The 23,853-nt window shown below is 39.8% G+C and overlaps 2 protein-coding genes across 2 annotated transcripts; one reads left to right on the top strand and one right to left on the bottom strand.

Annotated features, from left to right (window-relative positions):
- The first annotated feature begins 293 nt into the window (after positions 1 to 293).
- Positions 294 to 5,946, top strand: LOC103468163 (von Willebrand factor C domain-containing protein 2-like). Its single transcript, XM_008415049.3, has 3 exons — positions 294 to 744; positions 1,212 to 1,341; positions 4,702 to 5,946. Exons 1-3 carry the CDS (start codon positions 376 to 378, stop codon positions 4,929 to 4,931), a joined length of 729 nt encoding a protein of 242 aa, XP_008413271.1. The 5' UTR covers positions 294 to 375; the 3' UTR covers positions 4,932 to 5,946.
- An 864-nt stretch (positions 5,947 to 6,810) lies between these two features.
- rpl23 (ribosomal protein L23) lies at positions 6,811 to 9,939 on the bottom strand. Its single transcript, XM_008415048.2, has 5 exons — positions 9,814 to 9,939; positions 9,026 to 9,109; positions 7,964 to 8,092; positions 7,320 to 7,433; positions 6,811 to 6,931 (listed from the first exon to the last, which is right to left on the bottom strand). The coding sequence occupies exons 1-5, from the start codon at positions 9,824 to 9,826 to the stop codon at positions 6,849 to 6,851; spliced, it is 423 nt and encodes a 140-aa protein (XP_008413270.1). The 5' UTR covers positions 9,827 to 9,939; the 3' UTR covers positions 6,811 to 6,848.
- Positions 9,940 to 23,853: the final 13,914 nt, after the last annotated feature.

Consider the following 23,853-nt stretch of genomic DNA (forward strand, 5'->3'; position numbering starts at 1 on the left):
AAGGGAAAATTTAGTGTTATTCGTAGCATAGTCTATGAGTTTGCAAAGGGTCCCCCGGCCAGAATGTCGTGCCGTTTGGGGCCCCTGGTGTAAAGAACAGTTTAATAGTTCATAAAGTGGCAGAAACAATAGTGGCAGATTGTTTCCAAAGTTCATTCTCTTTTGAGAACCAATAAAATAAATAACTAAAGAAAGAGTTTAGTCAGATCAGTATTTTGGATCCATAAACAACCTGGCACATTTGAAGGCTCTGGGTGAACCAGCGGGATGCAGGGCGGCAGTGACGCCCCCACGCGCGTCACTGCCGCCCTGTCGGTGTGAGGATGCGCTCACAGGAGCGCAGCAGAAGCAGCCGCTCACTTCAACCTGGCCACCATGGTGAAGCGCGTGCTCCCCGGCCCTTCCGTCGCGCTCGCGGTGCTGCTGCTGCTGGTTCCTGGACGCGCGGCGCAGGAGTACTCCACCAAAACAGAGCCGGACTACGAGTTTGGGGACTACCGGGGCAAGTGGTGCATTGACGACCATGGCTTCGTGTACAGCATCGGAGAGGTTTACTACCCGAGCCCCACGGCGTGCCCCTGCACCTGCACCGTGGACGGCCCCGTATGCGTCCGACCCAGGTGTCCCCGCATCCACCCGCAGTGCACGCGGATCAGGTATAAGGCGTGCTGCCCTGTGTGTGAGGCCATGGCCAGGGTCTGCGTCTACGGAGGCAAAACCTACAGGCTGCTGGAGGAGTTCAGGGTGAGACAGAATCAGACTTCTCCATCCCTCCTCTCTGTCCGGTCCCGTCCTGTCCCGTCCCGTTCCGCCCTGCCCTTTCACTCCCCGTGCCGGTGCACCTCATGAGGCTGACACTTCGACTGATATTTAGACCTTTGCTGAGGTAGATAAGATCAGTGGATAAGATCAGCTTCACATTTAAGCATCGGCCGATCACCGATCTCCCAAAATTAAGGAAATCGATGCCGATTTATCGATACAGCCCGAGCCAAATACCGTCTGCATGTCTGTTTCAAAGTGTTAATTTAAGTACAAGCAGGGGGGCGGGAAGCAAATCAAGTTACACTATTGTTTCCAAACTCTTCTCCATCTTGTGACAGTGCTTAATCTTTTCGAACTTCAAAGTGTTACTTTGTTTTCTATTTTATAATTGTTTTTGACATTTTCTGTTCTTAATAATTTGGTGCAGCATGTTTCGTGTCTTCCAGGTGTCGAGGTGTGAGAGGTGTCGCTGCGAGGCCAACAGAGAGGTGTACTGCAGCATTTCTGACTGCCCGGCCCCTCACTGCGTCAACCCCACCTATGAGCCCAACCACTGCTGTCCCATCTGTAAGACTGGTAAGACTAGTAAGACTAGTAAGACTGGTATGACTGGTCCAGTTCCAGTCATGTCACTGTCAAACTTTACTGTCTTTGGCGATTTGAAATTAGTTAGACATACTACCACAAAATTAAAAAGAATCTGTATAAGAAGAATAAATGCATTGAGTTACTGTACAGTCATGTTTTGGTTTAGCTAAGAGTAACTCTTAACAAGAGCCAAAGTTAGAGGTTTTAATCAGAATCACTAAATCAGAGCCCCACCTGATTATTAGGAAATAATAACCAAACAGCTCTCAGTATCTGAGGTGTGTCATTATGGAACAATAGATGGAAGAGTGAATAAACAACAAGCCCTGCACACACACATACATATAATAAACATAAACAACTTTCCTCATCAAAAACATACTGTTGCCTTGCCTTGATTTTTTTTTTGCCCCGGCCTTTAGATGAAGCTCCTCCTCTGAGCTGCAGCTTCCAAACTTCTGAGTCTCAGAGCAGTCCCCCCCCACTCAGCTCCTTCAGACTAGCCAGCAGCAATTAGCAAACCTCTGGTGGAACCTGGCAGCAATGGCATTAGTGCTCTCTAAACCCCACTAACAACGACTATCTCACCCTTCTATCCATCTCCAGGGACTGTACTGACGTATCCAGGCAGGTTTGAGAGGAGAGGAAGAGAAAACGCGGACATAATGTTCCGAGCTCATTCTGAAAGAACTCAAAGCTCTGCGAAACTAATCTGATAAAACTTGGCACCAGCTTGCTTTGGGACCCACTTTGGCCCAAAACGGTTAAGAATCAAAACACAGGAAAACACAAGCAAACAAACATCCAAATCGTTTTTATCTTAAACTTTTAATCCTTGCCCAGACTCTATCTCGTACTTGGACGGTGCAGCTCCAGGGGTTCCTGAATGTGGCAGAGCAAAGACACAGTTCCCAGTTCAGATAAATCCATTTATATTATTATAAACAAACGTCACCTCAAGGCACTTTACAGGAAGAAAAGCAGCTGCTTCAGCCTGGTTATAACACCACTGACAGCTGCTGCCTGTGGAATACGCAGTGAGAGGAACTTTCTTGTCTGGATTTATTGTACAGGTAGCATCCTGTCCTGGTTCCACTCTGAAAGGTCACTGAGTTCCTGACAAGCATTCTAAGATGTGGGTCATTTAGTGCATTTAGCACAGAAAGGATTCCTAGACAGACTGAAGTCATGTAAAATTAGCATCCAGTTGGTTGCATCATTATGCTGTAATATCATGTCTGCTTTTATGTATGTTGGTGTCAGATAATGCACCAGCCCACCTTCTTCACTCACAACCAGTCATATAGTTATGGCTGAGCATTTACTTACTTGTTTGTACAGCACATTTCAACAACAAAGCAGTTCAAAGTGCTTCACATCATAAAAACACAAAAATACAAAGTCATCAACAATTGAGAAAACCAGTCAACATTTAACATTTTGTCAAGTGCCATCATTACACATCAAAATATTAGTTAATGTTTCATTTATTATGGTTCAAAACCAGATCTAACCAGGTGAGTTTGTGACCTAGGAGACCAGAGAAGGTTCATTTAACAGCAGCAGATCTGTAATGTGTTGTGGTGCTAAACTGGTCAGTGATTTATAAACTAACAGTAATTTAAAGTCTGTTCTCTTCTCCATCACTTAAGACCAAACCTCCAGTCAGTTGAGGTCATTACTGCAGCTGTTGTGTGTGTGTGTGTGTGTGTGTGTGTGTGTGTGTGTGTGTGTGTGTTCACCCTGCAGCGCCGCTTACATCACCTCAGCCTCCCTGCAGCTTACAGAAGCGTCCCTGTTATGTCACACATGTCCTCTCAGCCTTTAAGACCCTCTTAAATATTAGTGGAATTAGTGTGGAGAGCTGCAGAAAAATCTAATCATTTTGCACTGCTTCATTTCCTTTTCTTCTTCTTTTTTTTTTGAATAAAAAACACAAGTTCCAAAGCAATGGTCTGACCTCTCAACTGGAACCTGGGCAGGCTCTGAGTGTTACTTCCTGGGTCATGCTGCTTTGGCAGTGAGAGTAAATTTGTGCCATCCAGTTACGTCTGGACAGGCAGCGGAACAGATGGTTTGGTTTGTTGCGTCATTGTTTTTTCTTTTTTTGCCATCGGTCCAATTTCCCTCACGTCATCTGCATCTTGGTGAGATCTGGCTTCAGACTGCCAGAGCTTCCTGTCCCCTCCGCCTCCCACTGCTGCTAATTGTTTCAAATGTCGCTGCCACATGAAGGAACCACCTGTGACTGAGAGATGAAAATGATAAAAAAAAATTTTTGTCATTGAAGTGCTTGCTGAAGTGATTACTACCAGGTGTGTAGAATCAAGAAATCACTTAAACAGAACCTGTCTGACAACATGAAGTAGGCTAATTTCTTTCAAAGAAAGCCACCAGAACTACTCAGAGAGTGCATCAGCAGGATTCCATATAAAGACAGAGTTCATGATTCAACAATAAAAGAGGCTGGTCAAAATGGCTTCCATACCTGAAAGAACACAAAGAGCCACATTTACCTAAACACATCTTGATGTCAGAGATATTTGGGTACATATTCTGTCGACTGATGAGACAAAAGTGGAAGTTTTTGGAAGGAGTGAGGAAGGAACTAGCATAGAAGTAACAGCATTTCAGAAAGACAGCATCAAGACAAGGGAAGTTTACTTCTACAGCACATTTCAGGAGAAAAATGTATTCAATGTGCAATGTTACGTCTCGCCATAAAACCTGACGGAATGGAGTCATCAGGATTTATGGATATACAAAGCTCAGTATCATCAGCATAAAAGTGAAAATGTATCCCATGATGTCTGGTGATTTTTCCATTTGGAAGCATACTGCAAAAAGAACTGGTCCAAGCACAGAGTCCTGAACAAACTGGAACCTGTCAGGCGGACAGGATTTAAACCAGCCTGGTGTTGCTCCTTTGATTCCCACATACATGTTCAGGTCGTTCTGAGAGAATATTGTGTTGGACTGGATCAAAACCAGCTCTGAGACCAAAACCAGAACAGATAGTCCATTATCTGAAGCCAAGAGTAGATTTCAGCACTTCTGTTTCAGTGCTATGATGACTTCTGAATCCAGACTGAAACTCTTCAAACAGGTAAATTTAGAAGATTAGATACAGGTCTGCTACCTTCAAAGTATGTGGTTTACTTCTTTATTTTTTATCCCTGAATAAGTAAAACCATTTTTTGTATTTGCTATTTTTTCCCCAAAAGTAACATTTTAATTGATTAACTAAAACATTTATGTGTATCAATGTTCAAAATGAGCAGAATATTCATTCTGCTCATTGGTGGAGAAGCACAGTGTGAAGCTCTGCACCGTCTCCTGTGCTTTTAGGTCCCAACTGTTTTGCGGGGAGCAGGGTGATCCCGGCAGGCGAACGTGTGGACATTGACGAGGAGACGGTGTGCTACTGCACCTACAGGGACGGAACGTGGCACACCCATCCCCAGGCCACCTGCGAACAGCGTCCCCTGCCCAGCTCCACACTCCATACCCGCACTGACGCCCCCATGGATGAGGACGTGGCAGGGAGACTGTTCTCTAGACTAGATCTGATACCCTAAAGCAAACTGACTGAAGCAGAGGTACTGGTCAGTTACAAACAACCCCCAGTTCTCAGTCAGTGGGACTCAGAGCAATGAATGTTTGGGACTCATGACTCCAGCCCCTGGTTCCTTATGCTCACCAGCATTCAGCATTATTTAAGTTAAGTTTAGGTTCACTAATAAATACTGACATACATCCTAATGATGAAATTAGATCAAATTTGTTACTAACAACATTACATGGAGGAAATGGTCAAAAGCGTCGGAAAAGCTGTGACTGTTGTCACAACTTGAAACAGGTGAGATCTGGTGGAAGCCCAGATGTTACACACATCTGTTGTTTGTAAAACACAGATTGTGTTTTGTTTTTGTCAAAGTCAGAATAATTCCTGTTACAGACTGAAGAGACCTCATCACACCAGAACCAGAACTGTTCTGATCAACAGAGACTACCTGACCTTTCTGTCTGGAACTCTGTGACACTAATCAACTGGAATTACAGTAATGACATGTGAATAACATACTAACAAAAATATATATTTACAAAAACATATTTGATTATCATATTTTAACGTATTTAATGTCCACATTGCAGCAACACATTCTGACTCCATGTTGTCTCACATGAGGGGGGTCACCACTGATCTGGTTAAGAAAACTGAACTTGTTAAAATAATCTGATATTATGATAAACTGATCTGGTTATGATAAACTGATCTGGTTATGATAAACTGATCTGGTTATGATTAACTGATTTGAAGTGATGCTACTGTGCAGATCAGCCGATGAAATGAGTCACATTTTTCAGTTATTACAATTATTGCAGAAAACAAGAAAATTGAAGTCCTTTTAAAAATGTGACTTGGATCTAATGTTATTTAGTAGACATTTGAAGATAATGTGAATGTTTGTGTGGTTTTATTGAATTCTGATGAGCAAACAGAAGTTGTTTCTGTAGAGCTGTATGTGTCGCATACAGATGTTTCATGTTTGATCTTGATCAAATCTTTTCATAAATATCTGTGTTCATTTATCCGTCACTTTTTGTGTCCTTTATGACTACCTAGTTTTTGGACGCCCATTTCCCTATTTTAATAAATCTCTTTAATTTTATTATGGCTCTTAATTTGGAACAATTCCCTCCCCCACTCAAGATTTTCATCTAGTCACTTTTTTAAACTTTCTGAAGGCGCCCCCTACTGTTTGGATGACCTTCACAACTTCTCTAGAATCGTCTTGTCCAAACCAGCTTTTTTTTCTAAACCAACCAATAATTTATCAGTCTTTTAAATATCAGCAGCCTAAAAACTGCCTGGCAAACTGTTTTTCTAGCCGACTCCAAACCTTTGCACCACATCTACAAAACAAATGTTTATTAATGCTGTAGTGATCAGGTCGGCTTGACTTATTACATTAAAATCATGCACCAATTACCATCTCTAAAACCCTGACCTGCCGATTCTGAGTTTGGCCAATACTGATTTATTTTCTCTGAATTGTTAATATAGCAAGAAAGTCACTTAGTTGGCAACAGTGGGGTCACTATTAACTGCAAACATGTAGAGATGAGCTGAACCTTTCACACACCAGATAAAATCGGCTGATCACTGAACTCCCAAAATTAAGAAAATCAGGGCCGAGCCTGCAGCACTGATTTTAACCTGAACATCTGAGTTTTTCTTCACCTTGACACCTCCAGGTGTTACTAAATGTATACCCAACTAAATATTTAGATTCTAGCTCACATTTCAGTGCACCATCTAGTGGCAGCTTCACACGTAATGCAGGATCATTTAAAATTTGAACACACACAGAACCCATCACAGAGCTCAACAGTAGATGAACATTTTTATCCCGTTCCTTCTGGAATGAACGCCAAACAAGCAGGACAAGCAGCTTGAGGAACAGTTTTTATTGAAAACAAACAGGTTCTCTTCAGGCGATGCTGCCAGCATTGGAGGCGATCCTGGGCCACAGGTCAGCGCATTCTTTGGCCACTGGTCCTGTGATGGCTGAACCTGAACATGGATACAAATAAAAATCTGTCACTACTGGCCAAACATCAAGCTGGTTACCAAGCAAGACACAATTCAAAGGTTTTCCATTACAACTGATAAGGAAGACAGAAGATAATGTGACATATGAATAATGTCTCATCCCTGGTTGAGATCAGTCAGTCACTGGATCACTGCCGTCTCACCCACAGAGATGAACTCAGTCTGCCCTTCTACGACAACTCACCCAGCCACTGAGCAGACAACGCAAGTGCTTTTTGAAGGGAGCGTTGGTTTAACAACTGCACCTGAACTAAACACGTGTATACAAACGTGTTGATGTCCTGGGACTGAACAGACCCAACCATGAGTGTGTTGGTGTTCCCTGGTTTCAACACAGATCTGGACCCACCTTTCATTTCTCCTTTGTTGTTGACGATGACACCAGCGTTGTCTTCAAAGTACAGGAATACACCGTCTTTTCGCCGATATGACTTCCGTTGCCGTATCACCACCGCAGGATGCACTGAAAAAACATTAGGACACTTTTAAAATGTAATGCATTTTTTTTACTCCATTTACTAAAATTGACCATGAACACCTGATTATATTCCTGTTAATTCAGGACGATGCAGCTGAAAATGTATCCCAATATAAGGAAAGGGTTCATGTCAGATGATATAGATAATTATTGATTAGTTTTTTAGTCTTAAATATCTGACCTGCTGCTAACTGCTGTCATGACCTTTCCTGTTTTATATAAGATTATTTTCCTGGCTCTAACTCAGACCAGTTTTGTTTATGTATTTTGGATATTTCAAAATTTTCCAATTCCAGTGTTGAATGTTCTTTAGAGATCAACTTTTGTTTTGTTTTTATGTTTTTAAATGGTCTCAAAGTAACAGTATTACCATTTATTGCTATAATTTCTGGGGTAATTTATCATCCAGCATAATTTGTTATTATGACAGCCTGTATTGTGAAGATTAACTGATGACACAAAAGCATCAGTATGAGTGGAGGTGCTGCAGGCTGATGCAGTGTGGTCAGACTCACCCTTCTTCCTGAGCTCAGGTTTGCCTTTTTTCACTGTGGCCATAACCATGTCACCCACTCCTGCAGCCGGCAGACGGTTCAGACGCCCCTTGATGCCCTTTACTGAGATTATGTACAAGTTCTTGGCACCTGTGGAACAGATGGGGCCCATCAGAGAAAACAAGAACCACGGGAGACATGAAGACATTAAAGACTGAGCAGCTTGTCTCATCCCTGATTGAGATCAGTCAGCTACAGTGAAGCTGCCGTCTCACCCATAGCGATGACTTACTGTCTCCTTCTACGACAACTCACCCAGCCACTGGGAGGACAGAGCAAGTGCTTTTGGAAGGAACATTAGTTAGAAACAAAACTCACCCACAATTTTGTTTCATGTGGAATAATGGCTCTCCAAGTACAGTACTGCCTGAACTTGATTAACAGTTTAAGAGAAAGAGACATGGGAGCTGGGTACGCCATGAGTCACACACACTTAAGACCAAAGTGGGTGATTTAAGACCCAGTATGGGGGAAAATAGACATGTATAACTTAGTTTTAGAATTAGACTGCTAAATTTAGGTTATTTTCTTTTTAAAGACCCCCTCTCTGATGACATCATCTTTCACTGCACTCTGGAGGTCCATCATTAAGAGACACATCACTTCAGACAAGAAGTCCTTATTGAGACATTCTTAAACCAGGTGAAGTTTCATTTCATTAGTAGTCATTTGGTATTTATTAAAAAAAGCAAAAGCAAGAATTAAATTTTTTGAGAACCTTCACCAGTCTTTGTGGCTTTAAATGAAAAACTCCCATTCAGAGTTTCATACACACACACACACACACACACACACACACACACACACGTCTTAAAAGTTAATATGATACATACAGAGATGCAAATGTAGAACTCAGCATTTACTGGTCATCATTGGAAACCAAAAAAATTAAACTGAATCCTAACCATGTTGGTAGCAGGTTACTGTTATCACAAGATGCTTCATTCAGTCATTATCCATGGAAACAACATAATTCCCATTATCATCCACTGTTTAAGCACAAGTACATCTTCAGCCTCATACCTGTGTTGTCAGCACAGTTGATGACCGCTCCCACTGGGAGACCCAGTGAGATACGGAACTTTGCACCAGATGAACCACCACGTCCTGAAATAAAGAAAACAACATGATCTTCTGCCTGGAACCTGTCCTGAAGATTACTTCAACTGCAAAACACATAAGCAACAAGTTGGACTGTCACCATGTTTGCAGATCTGCTGTAATAAGCAACTTGAAAAACCGGCGTAGTATTAGCCATCACTGAAGTGACCATGTGAACTTGTCTGCTAGTCTGTCTGCTCAGTCAGTTCTAATACAATCACTCATTAAAGTTAACAAACCCATGTGTTGTCTGACCCGTGTATCTAGTAAATGAGTGCTGAAGAGCCTTGTGAATTAATTGCAGTAGTTTTCCTACACTACTCACGTTGCTAGCTATCGCTAGCTTTAACTACAGTCAGTAAACATATTGTGAAGCACATCAGCGTTATTCAAAGCCCAGGTCAGATGGAAATGAAGCAAGGAGTGGTTTACTGGGTTCTCAGTTGATATAGAAGAGAACGCGCAAAGTATACAGCTTTAAAAATTGATTTAGTCGCCATGCTACTTGGCCCTGACAGACAAATATGGCGGCCGTCACCTGAAAGGCGAGATGCTACAAGACTTTAATCGCTAACTACTTTGAGAAATCTACAACGGGCAGCAGAAATACATAATATAGATTACTTATTCACACTTCAGTAACATCACATTCTCTACAGTTTGATAAAAAATAGCGGATGGAGGTGGATTTTACAGGCAGTCTATCATACCTCTCTTGGACATTGCTGCAGCAGGGAAAGAGGAAGGCGCAGAAAGGAATTGTGGGATATAAAGTTGAACACAAATCCATCCGGGTCATCAGTCTGTGAGATGTTCAGGTGCTATTGGAAAAATGTAAACCACGTTACCAATCAATTCGGGCTATTTAATCTTTTTTTTATTTTTTATTCCAGTCTATAATTTATAAATACGTAAAAAAGTAATAATCATAAACGTAAAGCAAAACTCATGCTATTTACTATTTTAAACTCTATTCAACAGTTTCTGTGTAGTTTAATATGTTTCCTCAAACAATTACCCAGATGTTTCGGTTAGTGAAGAGTACACTTTTTACTATGATTTGTAGTCAAATCTTAAGATGTTGAGGTACTCTTTCTGAAAGAGCAAAAATATTTAACAAACAACAACTCAGTGGAAAGAAATGAAATAAAAATCAGCTAGTAGTTAGTTTGATACAAATTTAAGAATTGTGTCCCACGAGTAACAGAAACTATTGTGAACCAGCAACACAACAGATACATAGAAGCTTAAAATGTTCATTTAGAGCCTGTTCTAAAGGATAAAACTGCCAAATGTCACTGATACTGACACTAAAACCCTGCTGCTACATTCGCCAGTAATAACTGAGTCACCATCAGTTCACAGCAGAAACGTAGAACTTCTTTTCATTCTATTCATTCTATATCCTCTCTAAGTGGACAACACTAATATGAGTCATTTTATTTATTTGGAAACCGCCTCCCCCCAAAAAACCCATAAAATGACACATATAATTTGTAATTCTGAACCTGCATATTTTTCTATTTCAAACTCTGCAAATGTCAAGGTTTTTTTTAAAAAAAAAATTCTGAGATTAATCTAAAAATTTCTGAGTTTTTGGCAGAAATTTACTACTTTTTTTAAAAGGAGTAAATCTGCAATGACCATAATATGCAGTCGTAGACATTAAACAGTGGGAAACAATAAATCCCAACTCAAAGTTATGCAAAGAGCATCCGGAAACAGTTAGTAATTTATTCTGGAGTTGTCACATCACAAGAAGATTTAGGAAAGAACGTAATAACTTTACAATTATGTGTCATTTTATTTGATTTTACTAAGTTTTATACACATTAAACCTTTGTCCACTAGGGGGCAGCAAACGACTTTAGGTTTCCACTGAGCTCTTTTCAAACTTCGAGATGAAGTTACAACCTCCATCCATCCATCCATCTTCATGCACCCTTGTCCCTCAGTGGGGTCGGGAGGGGTGCTGGTGCCCATCTCCAGCTAACGTTTCGGGCGAGAGGCAGGGTACACCCTGGACAGGTCGCCAGTCTGTCGCAGGGCAACACAGAGACACACAGGACACACAACCATGCACACACACACTCACACCTAGGGGCAATTTGGAGAGGCCAATTAACCTGACAGTAATGTTTTTGGACTGTGGGAGGAAACCGGAGTACCCGGAGAAAACCCACGCATGCACAGGGAGAACATGCAAACTCCATGCAGAAAGACCCCAGGCCAGGAATCGAACCCAGAACCTTCTTGTTGCAAGGCAACAGCTCTACCAGCTGCGCCACTGTGCAGCCAAGTTACAACCTAACTGACTTTTTATATCTGTGCTGAAATGATTTGGCTTTGATGTTTTGTAAAGCACAAGATATAAAACATTTACTAATTTTATTGAGAAACATGAAGCCTGTGACATCACTAATTCAAACCAGACTGTTCAGGTGAAGGAAGTCACCTTGTCCTAACTAAACATTTAATTACACGGGCCAACTGTAAACCTAACAAGACATTTACGTTTTCATTTCTTCATGGACCAGACCTAAATCCAAATGAAAATCTGTGAAAAGAAAATGATGTTCACAGACATAATTTTAAAGGCATCATCAAACCACCCAACTTGGTTTCAACAACTTTGCATCCAAGGTTGTTATATAGACATAATTCAAAACCCTTCTAAGTTGCGACTGCAGTTTAGAAATGGTTTAAAAAACAATGATTTATAAAAAATATACATGGTTTATAAACCTCGTCAGCCTATTATTTCAAATATTCTTGTGAAGAATATTTGTAATAATATTCTTCACAAGACATGAACAGGTATGAACATGACTGCCAACAGGTTAACTGATTATTTGCCATACTTGTTTTTATTTTGCAATCCCATGTGTATTTATCATTATTTTGTAGAAATCAGTTTTCACTTTGGCATTAAATGAGGTGGAATACCCACAAGTGTTTACATCATTTGTATTTTTTTTTATCTTAATATGGTTGCCCCAAGTTAAAAAAAATAAAACAAGTTTCACAGCAAAAAGAACATCATAAAAGACAAAAAACACAAGAAATATCTTGATGCACTTTTTCCTCAAATTTAGATAAAATTTTGCAAAAATAAATATTTGCCTCTCACAAAACATTTTATTGGAAAATTTCAGGCAAATTAGCATATAGATTAATCCCACACACAGTGATATGTAATGAATAACCCAAAATGTATGTGGTCACATTTGAATATAGCATAATGATTTATAATGTCCATGTTTTCTCAGTTGTTGGTTGTGGCTCCTTCTGCATGGACAACACACACTAACCTTGATAGCTGTCCTCGTTTTCAATGCTACTTCATGATTCTGTTTCTGCTTTCGCTCTCTCACTCACTGGGAATATTAAAATACTAACGTTTCAAATTATTTCTTACCTGGATATTACTATGCTGAAAAACTTCAAGGAGAAGCTTCAAGGAGAGAAACCCTGCAACAAAATGTCTTTCATAAAGGAACTCAAGGTAATCAGTGCAAAATTCCCCCCTTTCCACAGAGAGCTAGGACAAACTTCTTATAGAAAAAATAGCTGTGATGGAAATGACAATTCATTGGCTTTAAGTGAACGTGGAGGTAAATGTTGCATATGGAAATGAAACAATCCTACAGATGATTCAAAACAGTGAAAAGTCTGATAGACAGCTAACCAGCACCACGAAGAAACAGAATGCAGAAGTAAAAGAAGCTCTTGCTGGACCGCTCAGCGAAAAACAAAACAAACAATTGAGAAAACCAACTAAAACTCAACTAGAATTTCAAGGTGATTGATACATAGGCTAAAAATGGCAAAAACAGGATAGATCAAAATAGTTTTCAGAAAATGGGTGGGGATGTTTGTGTAAGTGTGGGGAAGTTCTACCAAATAAGCTAAATGGGGAAGTGGGGGTGTTTTGATAGTTGCTGATGATGCTCTGAAGCTATTTCTCTTGTGATGTTTATGAAACCCCTAAAATATTTCATGAACAAATGACATGTCTTTAAGATTCTGTGAATTTTTGAATATGTCTAGGCCTCCGAAAACTAATACATATGACAGAAAAATAATAGTACACAGTGTTGATACAACAGATATCTGTTTTTAATACCCCATTGAATCCTTTCTTCAACTGTGATAGCACACATGTTATATTTACAGAATTGTACCAGGGTTTTGGTTAATGTTGGACAAACCAAAAGAGCTTTAAAGACCTGTATATCGAGCATAAGACTGATTTAAGGACAGAGGTAAAATAAAATCTTCTGAATTTAGAATCCAGATCAGATCTAGTCGGGGTAAAAAGGATCTTTGGTCACCTTGGTGTTCGTAAAGCTTTCTTTACATACAATAGGATTTATGATATTTTGGCAAAAATAAATACTAATGTAAAGGAAAGAAGTTACATCATATAAAGAAGGAGGTTTTTTGTATGGAAAAAAACTAACAAAATAAAAAAAGATAAACGGTTAATGGAAGAAATGTTTCTCTACCTTTATGAGGACATTACACCTTCATACAACAGTGTTTTCAGCATCAGAGGTGTTATACCTTTTTTCAAGGATGAGTAGATTTAATAATGTGAAGCGCCCAAGGCCCAATGATAAAACCTGACATTATTTTAAAGCACAACAGTTACATAAAAACGACAATGTTCTGTGGAAGGAAATTAATAAAACATTTTAAGACTGCAGCTGTGGGCGATATAAATTCTGACAGCATGTTCCTCGTCTGTCCTTTGGACACTTCTGCTGGCGTGGATCATCAGCCTGTACGGACAATTACATTGTGTCAGGAACCTGCGAGCTTTATGGCCCATTCACCTTCTGTGAGGAGACATTAGTGCTGTTGACGATTCCTCATATTTGTGATTTATGACGACTGGAGGCAAAGGAAAGCTCAAAATAGCTTTTATTTTCACTGCTGCTTTGCACTTTTCTGTCAGGCAAACATATCTCACAGTTTGTCGATCGTTGGCTATATTTGTGAGACATCTGTGAGATTCAATCCGTCTTGTCCCCTTTAAGAGGAAATTTCACAATATTGTGAATTTTTCAAATGACTTTGAAGTCAGGGTTAACACTGTTTACTGAGTGGGTTCAGGTAATAAGCAGGACTACTATGGTAAAGTCATTGATGAGACAGATGTACAAAAGTAACTGATATCTTACGAATTAATAATTTTTTCCTTTTACACCACACTGTCTAAAACCAGTAGGACAGAGCACATCACCCAGTTCTACAGTCCTTTCACTGAGAGAATAGACTTTAAAATAATATTGTTAGTTGATAAATAATTTTATTTAAACTGATTGTCTCATTGCAACCCAGAACCAAACAAGAAGGAGCAGTATTCAGTTTTATGTGCCACAATATGCTAAGCTGCTGAAACAGAGCCAGAGGGCCCAGCCCCAACATTCTGAATACACACAAATTAAAGGGGCAGCAACATGTATTTTCCAGGAACATAATGCCATTTTATAGCACAATCAAGAACCTATGCTACCTTCAGTTGCTACAAAAATTTGGTTTAGAAGTAATTTGACTTTTTAATTTGATGCTTTTAACTACAGAGGTCTCTCTGTCTCTTTAAGAAACTCATTTTCTTTCTGAATCTCCGCCTTCAGGAAGTCATCACAGCAAAGCTCCTCTGTTAACCTTTTAACAACGTTTTTACCAGCGTTTCACTGAGAAGTAGCTCCTATAATGAGCTCAGCAGCTGCGCCTGTATTAGCAAGGTATTTGCTAAGGACTGCTCCGTGAGGCTGAAGCTCAAAAGCTTGGAAACTGCATGATGTGTTTTCTATGAGGGAATAACATTATAACATGATGTAAAATTGATTTTACACATCACTGCCCCTTTAATGGTAAATCTGAGCTGGTGCCTCTGCTGATGATGCATGATGAACCCGAATGCTTGAATTGGGACAGAATCTTCAACTTGTGAAACTGCCTTGATGTGGCCGTTTTAAGCCAACTGGACCAAAACAAATTGGAAGATAAAGAAAAAAATTCTCAAAATCCTGAAAATATGTTGGATTTTGTTGTGTCGGTATTGTCCAAACATAAAGATCTGGAGAATCTACAATGTGTTTGACCTAGATATTCTCCAGCAGGGTGTGTTATTGTTATTTGTGTCTCCCATTGACATTGGAGCAACGTGATTTGTCTACAAATACGACTCACAAGGCTTCCCTTATCAAATATTTATTCTCATTTTGCATTCAGAGCTGTAAATGTGTAGAGTATGCAAGTTAATAATGTGCAGCTTCTGGATGCATGTGTGAGAGAATCTATCTGCCTGTCCATTAATCTGTGCAGCTCTTTATTTGGGCTGATTTTGTCAGATTGAAGTGGCCCTGAGCCTCAGTGCTGTGCAGCCTGCTGTCTGCTCTGGTTTTGGTGTCTTTCACAGTGGTAGCCATGGGAAACCTGAGCTGTAAGCCCAGAAAAGGAGCGTTCTTCTTTGCTTTGTTCACTCGCTCCTTCTACCTCATTCTATCACACATTCTATACCTACTATGTCTCTACTTTTAATTATGGAGTCTCTAACAGCACAGTTGTCCCTTCAGCCATGAACGACTGAACTACAGAGAACAAAGAGGCTGGAATAAAAACTGTTACTCCCAGAATGCACTGCATTAACTCATGCTTGGTTCCAGGAGGACGGAGAGGAGGAAAGAAAACTCTATGAGTATCCGACCTCATGACAAGGACTTAAAGCTGCAGTATGTAACTTGCAAACTATCTTACATATTTATTAAAACTATAACTATGTTTATGCAATAAACTTAAGCTCCTCTGGCTTCTCACCAGTACTAACTGCAGAAATACACCACTCAGTTAGAAGCAACCAGTCAGATGCAGGAGGAGGGTTTTAGTGCTGTCAATCATGCTTGTGTACGCACCGCTCACATTCTTCCCCTTGCACTCTGCTGCATGGATGCTAAGGTTAGCTAGCATGGCCACTGATGATGGCAGATAAACAGTTTTCCTGTAATGCCAAGTTATTTCTCCATCATTAGCACAATGAGCAGTGTGTACGCAAGCATGATTTACAGCCCAGAGACCCTCTTCCTGGTTCTGATTTGTTACTGCAGTCATTTCTGGGACAATTTATCATCCAGCAAAGTGAGTTAACATGACAGGCCTAGAAGCTGCTGCCCTGTCACTGCGTGATTAGGTCACCCTCCCTTTTTCTGCCTTGGAGGGGACTTCTTTCTTCAAAGGGACGTACTGTTTCTAGAACCACTGGATACAAAATACAATTACAGTCTACTATTTGTGCAATTGGAAGATGTATTTTTATCTGAAAAAATAAGCCTTGGCTCTAATTTATTTAAAATTCCACAGAAGGAATCTTTGGATAATATGTTTCCCAAAAAGACATGTTGTCTGTGACACTGACTACGCTCGCTCCAGTGCCAGAGACGACAGAGGCAACAAACCGCAGCACTAGACGTTCGCCCCGATTCTAATCGAGCGGCAGCCATCTTTGTTCTCCCTAGCTGCTAGCTGAATGGCTAACTCTGCTGCTAAAGCTTACTTCATGGGGAAGAAGCAGATGATATTCCAGGAGGACAAACTTTATTGGACAGGCAGAGACAGCAGTATTGAGCAGTAAGAAACAATTTAGATGCACATTTTGTGCCAAGAAAAAACATTATTGATGAGAGAGCCCAGTTTAATCAAAAAACACAGCAAGCTAATAAGACCGTTGACTCATTTGTCACATCACTTTATACTTTGTATGAAAACCGCAGTTACGGTCCACTGCACCATGAGTTAATAAGATATCGCCTTGTGGGACTGAGGGACACCGGCTTAGCCGAGAGACTTCAAATGCACAAGGATTTGACTCTGGAGGAAGCGGTTAGTCAGGCCCAGCAGTCATAAGTTATCAAAGACAACAAACGGACATCAGAAGAAAAAAAAACAAAAAACAAAACAAAAAACTGGAGTTTAAGAAGGTAAAGACATAATTAGATAAGTAAAGTTATAAATGATTATAGTTCTAATGTCTGTTCTGACTATAAAACAAGTTTTTTATTCTTTTTATTGAAAACAGCTAAAACAAGTAAAGAAAACTCTGCTGATTACACACAGTAAGTCCAAAACATTTTGTTTTAACGTTAGTGATGCTTACATGGCATTATGCTAATATGGGTTTTATATTTACTTTACACTATCTCTATATTCATATTTACATCACACTATCTCTGTAACACCATTTATGAAGTTGTAAATGATGTTGCAGTTGTGTGAATTATGCTACATATTTGGTACTTAGAAAATGTATTTTATATCAATAAATGCAAGTTTAATAGACATATTCATATCAGAAATGGCTTAGGACTCAGAAATGTTTATATGTTGTCTGTTGATTCGTTTCCTGTCCCTTTATTTTTATCAACCTATATAAAACAGTCAGCCTCTCGTTGTACTGGGCCAATCGGTGAACAGAAAAAGAAGTTCTGAACGATGATGTTGACTTTCTGCTCTGTTTTATAATTGTAGTCTGCCTGTAGTTTTAGCAATAGCAAATACAATACAAAAGTTGGTCTCTAAGTATACATATTTCATACTGGACTGGACAATATTTTATTCTATAAGTTATTTAAAATAGTATTCTTTATTTTGGTGCTGCTGTGTGAGCAATCCACAGTATATTTTACTGTAACTTATCTTAATTCGTTGAGTTTATGTATTTGGTCTCTCGTGTGCGATGCCTGAAGGACTCTGTTCAACAATTTATTATGACCGAAGAAAGAATTTAAGCCTCTTAAGCCTGAGGGGCTCCATGAAAACTTAAAGCAGTCTACTTCAAACTTTTTTCTCAGTGTTAAGGTGGAAAAATTCTAATTCTGGAAGGATAATAATTACTTACCTGCAAAGCTTTGTGGGTCAGAATGACTGGGACAGTTTTCTATGCCGTAGCGATGTGTTAATCTTTAAGGAGCCACAGTGGAGTTGCGGTGAAGGTCGCGAGGCAGATAACGCAGGTCTGAAGCACAAACATTCCCTGGACTCACACACACTTTCCTGAATCTCTCAACCAGTCCGTCTAAAAAGATAAGGAACTGCCTGACGATGTAATCTTCTTGACATGTCAGTATAATTTCTATAAACCGGAGTCTGGCAGGGAGGACATCACCTCGTTCCAGCCTGGATCAGGTCCTTATTTGACATTTACCAGCTGTGTTGATGCAGCTAATAAATGTTGAGAGAGGAATCAGCCGGCCTGTGTCTTCTTCATCAGAAAACACATAAAGTTTTTAAACCTTTGACATCAACCATTAAAAGAAACTTCAGGAATAAAATTAAACGTCTGGAATGTCAAACTTTTTGAAGTTGACTTTTCATCTGTATTTATGAAAAGGTTTACGTTTTGACCTGATGTTCATGTAATGTGGATCGCTGCAGGTGTTACTATGTAGCAACACCTGCAGCGTTGACCACAATAAGAAGTCATTATTGTGACCTCTTATTGTCATTATGTAACAATGAAAGTGTCCAGTATAATTCTTACCTATTTTTATTATATATTTTTTATTCATTAAGCATTCAGGCATTATGAATTAAAAAGTAAACAAGTTCCTTTAATACTTCATTTTTAATACCTCTGCCTTCTCACTGCCTTCGCTGTAGCAGCATAACGGTATAAATGTCTGCGGCTTCATTGTTCTTGTCGACTACACGCCTCTGAAGGTGTAGAGACAAGTTCAGCCAGGCCGAGTCTGAGAGGAGGGAGCGCCACTTTAAGCGAGGAGTCACCATTATTCAGAGCAGCACTGCACAGTTTAGTTGCTTCCCAGACAGAGTGGTTGTCAAATAAAACCCTTAATCTGAATGTCCAGTTTCCATTTCATGGTGAGGTGTAAACAGTGTTGACTAAAGCTCATTCACTCTGCAGCAGTACTAGTGTAAGCTGTCTGAGCAACCTTTCTCTGACAGAGATCTGTCAGTACCAGCAGGACCCAACAAGGCAACATTCCAGAGGGGCTTCATGTCTGACCACTGGGTTGTTGTGTCATCCTCGAATTTTTGTTTAAATGGAACAAAAACAACTTTTGAAAATGTTAAGATTTTACTAAACAATTCAAACAGGCCTTATCTAATTCTGGGTCACAGTCAGATGACAATAGGTCAGGAGCTCCCTGGAGATTTTTATCATACAGAAAATTCAAACAAAAAAAGATCAACACGTAGTATAGTTGGAACTAGAAAAATAACTCAGACAGGTTTATGATCCTCCTTTCCATTGACCACAGGTTGCTGCTTGTCTCGTGTTGCGATAACCTTTTAGGGTTGTAGAACTTAGCATCTGCTCTCTGGGTGATGCAGGATGTGGTGGAAGTTGTTTTGAAAATTGTGCAGACTCAGGCTGAACTGGCTGATGTCAAACTCTTTTCAGATCTCCTCCAGACTGCTGCAGCCATGGCTGGGTTCTGAAGGCGTCTGGTGGCTCTTTACTTCTTACCGAGGTCTTCACTCTCACTTCAACAGTCAGGAGCATCAAACTAACTGTGTGAAGTTAGGACAGAGTTTAACAGTACATTTATGGGGAATTTACTGTTTACTAAATTCATTTAGATAAAAGATCAAAAGTTTTAAATGAGCTTTTCAGTTTTCATTGTTTGGTTATGCTACTTAAATTTGATGTATTAAATAATTAAAATTGATGTGAAATATCCTCTAAATGCCCAAATATGTTAGAAATACAGACAGACTGCTATTTTGTCCTTTTGACTGATGTTATCAAATTTCCTGTATATTAGCTGAACTGCCTTACTCTAGTAAATGACAAGCAGTGTATGGATTGCATTGTTTTGTCAAAGGTATACGTTTAGTTTTGTTGTGTCTCCTCTGCTCTCTTATTCACAGTTCTTGCTTTCTCATCTCCACCTACATTCAGCAGCCCACTCCGATCCCTCAGGTCTTCCACACAGAGTCGATTCCATTTTCTGTCGGCTAACACTCCCACCACCACCCGTCACTGTCAGAGGGTAATCTTCACAACCTTCTCTTCCTGTCCTTCAGTGACTTTTTGCATATTTTTAATTTCTTTCTTATTCTTTGCGTTGCACTCGTCTGTACTTTCTGAGCCCCCCACACCCCTCCGCCACCTCCTATCCTTCTCTCCTGCTTCTCTTTTTGTCTGATAAGTATTCAGTGGCAGCACCATCTTATTCCACATGCTCACTCCCCCAAAACCACAGATGCACCCAGCACCCACTGCCTCCGTCTCTCTCTTCCCTGCAATGGTATCTTAGCAACCCAACTTTACAACCAATGGTAACATCAGTCTGGAGTCTAATCTCAATAGTCATGGACTGTCCATTTAAATAGTTATAGTTTAAAAGTGTAAGTAATACAAAGTCATCTTAAACATTGTTCCATCTAAAGTGCTATGCAAACGTATTTCCTCCTTGACTGATTATTTTCCCTTTAATAAATGAAATGATTTGTAATCTGCTGTTTGTATTTACTCAGGTTATATTTGTCTCATATTAAAATTTACTTCATGATGTGAAACACTGAAGTGTGTCAAAAAACAAACAAACCAAAAGGTAAAAACAAAAACATTTGTAAAGGGGCAGATGGATACATTTTAGAGCACTGGACACCATCTTTATGGTGCTACGACTCATAAATAGCACTGACATCTGCATCTGATGTCTTAAAGCTTCAGGACTGTGGTCCAATAAACTGAAACTCAATCAGGCTAAACTAAGTAGTCTGTAAAATGGAATTAATCAGTAGAATTAGAACATTTAATCCATCCTCAGCTTTCCATAAAATTATATTTGTGGATTTTGAGGAAACGCTGCTGGTTGATTTCTATAAATGGCCTCCGACTGAGACAAGTGGTAAGTCAGTGATTACTCCGTGGGTGAGTGAACATGCATCATTGCTGTGCCGTCATGCTTGTAACATACTTTAAGATCAAAGCATATTGGGTCACTTGAAAAACAGCTACGTTCCTGGATGATATCGATCACTGAGACAAAAACAAACACGCATGAAAATGATACCATGAAACAATGAAAGCTTTGAATAATTTTTAAGAAAGAGTGCAAACCTTATTTTTATTTTGGAAAATCAAACTAAAGCAATTCTGAAGATCTGATAGAATGTGATTATGAGTTTCCTAACAGGACTTCATTAACTTGTTACCTTCCCTTAGAAACAGAAAGGGCTCATATGTATGTGGGGCTGCAAGGTACAGTTGAAGCATGAAGGTCCTTGGTTCAAATTCTTTCATCCAGTTTCCATGTTCTCCCTGTGCATGCATGAGTCCTCTTTGGGAACTCCAGCAGATTTAGGATCTCTCCCACTTTTTCCTGCTGTACTATCAGCTGTATGAACCGGTTCTGCTGACAAGGTTTGTGCAGAAATCTTTTTGAGCCAAAACGACAGAACACCAAAAACTATATTGTTTAAAAATTAAGAAATAACAAAGCCAACTAAGAAAAATCAGCAAAAAAGTGGCATCTTTATAAGAATTAACCTCTAAACTGCAAGAATCCATAATGAACAAGTTCCTGAGGACTGAAAAGAAACAACTATGGAGAGCAAATCATGGCAAACCTGCTGAGAATGAGGAGAGGATGATGGAACACTGGAACTGATCACTGCAGTTAACCAGTTTTATTCATTTTTAAGTTAGCATTCACAGCTTCAAAATATTTCATCCTATTATAAATATCTCATAAGAATGTTTAGATATACTTGAGAAAAGGAAGAAAAAGCATTTATCCAGAATTCATCCCTGAGTAAAAACCAGCCAAATAATTGATTTCAGAAGTCGTATGATCAGCAAACAGATGCCAGCTGTGTGTACTGTTGGTGCAAATCCAGCTACTTGTCTCAGAGGTTCGATAGACAACATTAGTGAACAAAGAGCATCATGGAGACGGAGGAACCCGGCAGCAGCTCAGGCAGGAAGCTGTGGCAGCGTGAGATTATACAACAAAATCCCAAACGTCTCTCACAGTTCTGATCACCACATGATCTGATCATGAAGAGAGCCTGGACCAACTGCAGACTGGACCGGAGTCGCATTGATTAGAGGAGCAGCCCAGAGGTAACTCTGGAGGAGCTGCAGAGATCCACAGCTCAGGCAGGAGACAGCTGACCGGATAGAGACCGCATTGGCAGCAAATCTGCTGCCAATGAAGTCAAGAAGAAACTGTTGTTGAAACAAAATCTGTAAGAAAGTCACGATGTCACGTTCACTGGAAATGTTAAAGAAAGGGTTCTGCTCAGAGGAAAATAAAATGAAACTTTCCGGCTTACGTGCAAAACAGTTAGTGTGGCGGAGAACTAACACTGCACTTTAACATGAACACACCGTCCACATAGTGGCAGCAGAGACCTGCGGAGGGGAAACTGTTCGCATGGGAAGATGGGTGGAGCTAAGAGGCAAAGGTGGACGTTTAGATTTCAGCAGGAGAAAAACCCTAAACAAACATCTACGCCACATGTGTCAAACTCAAGGCCCGGGGGCCAAATCTGGCCCTCCGTAGTTTTTCACAAATTTGCAAAATTCACACAAAATCAACAGATCTCCACTTTTTTCTGATTTTAGTGCAAATCTTTCTCAAAATTGGTCTAAAACACTGGGTTTAAGTGGCATCAATCTTACTGATGTCAAGTTATTGTCCGTAAGTAATAAAAAGTCACATTTAACATTGTACAAAATTCCTTACAAATATTTTGAAGTTAGCACCACAAAATATATGATTTTGATTGCAAAAAACACAAAAACAATCACAAAATCCTGGAAGAATTGATCAGTGATTTCTTTTCTTTTAAGCAACACCAAATGCTGAATGCTGAATCAAGCATATATTTATTCATATTATAATAGTTTATAGGTTTTATCAATACATTCTGACACAACCGGCCGTCTAAGAACAGTCAGATTTTTGATTTGGCCCAAAATGAACATTTTTCAGTTTGACTGGTCCAGTCAAAGTCCAGAAGAAATCCAATTAAGAAGTTGCAGCAAAACTTCTGACCATACTTGAGCTTTTTCTATTTTATTTTATTTTTTACAATAGAGAATCCAGATGTTCAGAGCGCTTAGAGACAAACTTCAACAAATTGCAGATGGAGCTGCTGGGAAAAAAGGCTCTACAAAGTGCAGACTCAGGAGGCCTGAATCCAACTCACACCTTCTGATTTGTAGTGTAAAAATGTTGATAAAGAAGAAATTGTTGTAACAGGACAAAATGTGATGAGGCCGAAGAGGCTTGAGAAGCTTGAAGAGGCCAGAAGGTCATCTGAGTTTGTGGCTAGTGGTTGCTTACTTTTCATCTCCATGCTGAGAAAAAATTCCTCCAGGAAGTTCAGGAATGAAGAGTTTGGTGTGAGGAACTCCATCAGAATCCTGTTGTGTGTTGCAAACAATAAGCTGATGCTGTTGGAGTGATGGGAGCTGGCACCATGTCAACATTCAGGGTCATCTCAGTCCAAAGGGAGCAACAGCTGTCAGCTGCTTCATTTCTAAATTATAGTCTGCCTACAGAAAAGCACAATTTGAATGCAAACTGGATCTAACAAGAACTTTCCAGGTGTGAATACAGCCTAATTCTACTTCTATATCTGGACTAAGTTGAGTGTATGATGAAGCCGGTGAATTTTGAAGGAATCCCCTTTGGACAGATGAGACCTTAGTGGACGTTTGACTCTAATGTGTCTGTACAATACAGGGTGATCTGAGCTGGTTG

This window comes from Poecilia reticulata, chromosome 8 (genome assembly GCF_904066995.2).
Source record: "Poecilia reticulata chromosome 8, P_reticulata-male-v2, whole genome shotgun sequence".
Lineage (NCBI taxonomy): Eukaryota > Metazoa > Chordata > Actinopteri > Cyprinodontiformes > Poeciliidae > Poecilia > Poecilia reticulata.

What these genes read in the sequence shown, in the direction of transcription:
- LOC103468163 (XM_008415049.3), top strand. Translation starts at nt 376, where the DNA reads ATGGTGAAGCGCGTGCTCCCCGGCCCTTCCGTCGCGCTCGCGGTGCTG. An exon ending in GGCTGCTGGAGGAGTTCAGG is followed by an intron (nt 745 to 1,211) that starts GTGAGACAGAAT and finishes CGTGTCTTCCAG; the next exon opens with GTGTCGAGGTGTGAGAGGTG. An exon ending in CTGTCCCATCTGTAAGACTG is followed by an intron (nt 1,342 to 4,701) that starts GTAAGACTAGTA and finishes CTGTGCTTTTAG; the next exon opens with GTCCCAACTGTTTTGCGGGG.
- rpl23 (XM_008415048.2), bottom strand. An exon ending in CAACTGTGCTGACAACACAG is followed by an intron (nt 8,093 to 9,025) that starts GTATGAGGCTGA and finishes TCTGTTCCACAG; the next exon opens with GTGCCAAGAACTTGTACATA. An exon ending in CAACAAAGGAGAAATGAAAG is followed by an intron (nt 6,932 to 7,319) that starts GTGGGTCCAGAT and finishes ATCCATGTTCAG; the next exon opens with GTTCAGCCATCACAGGACCA.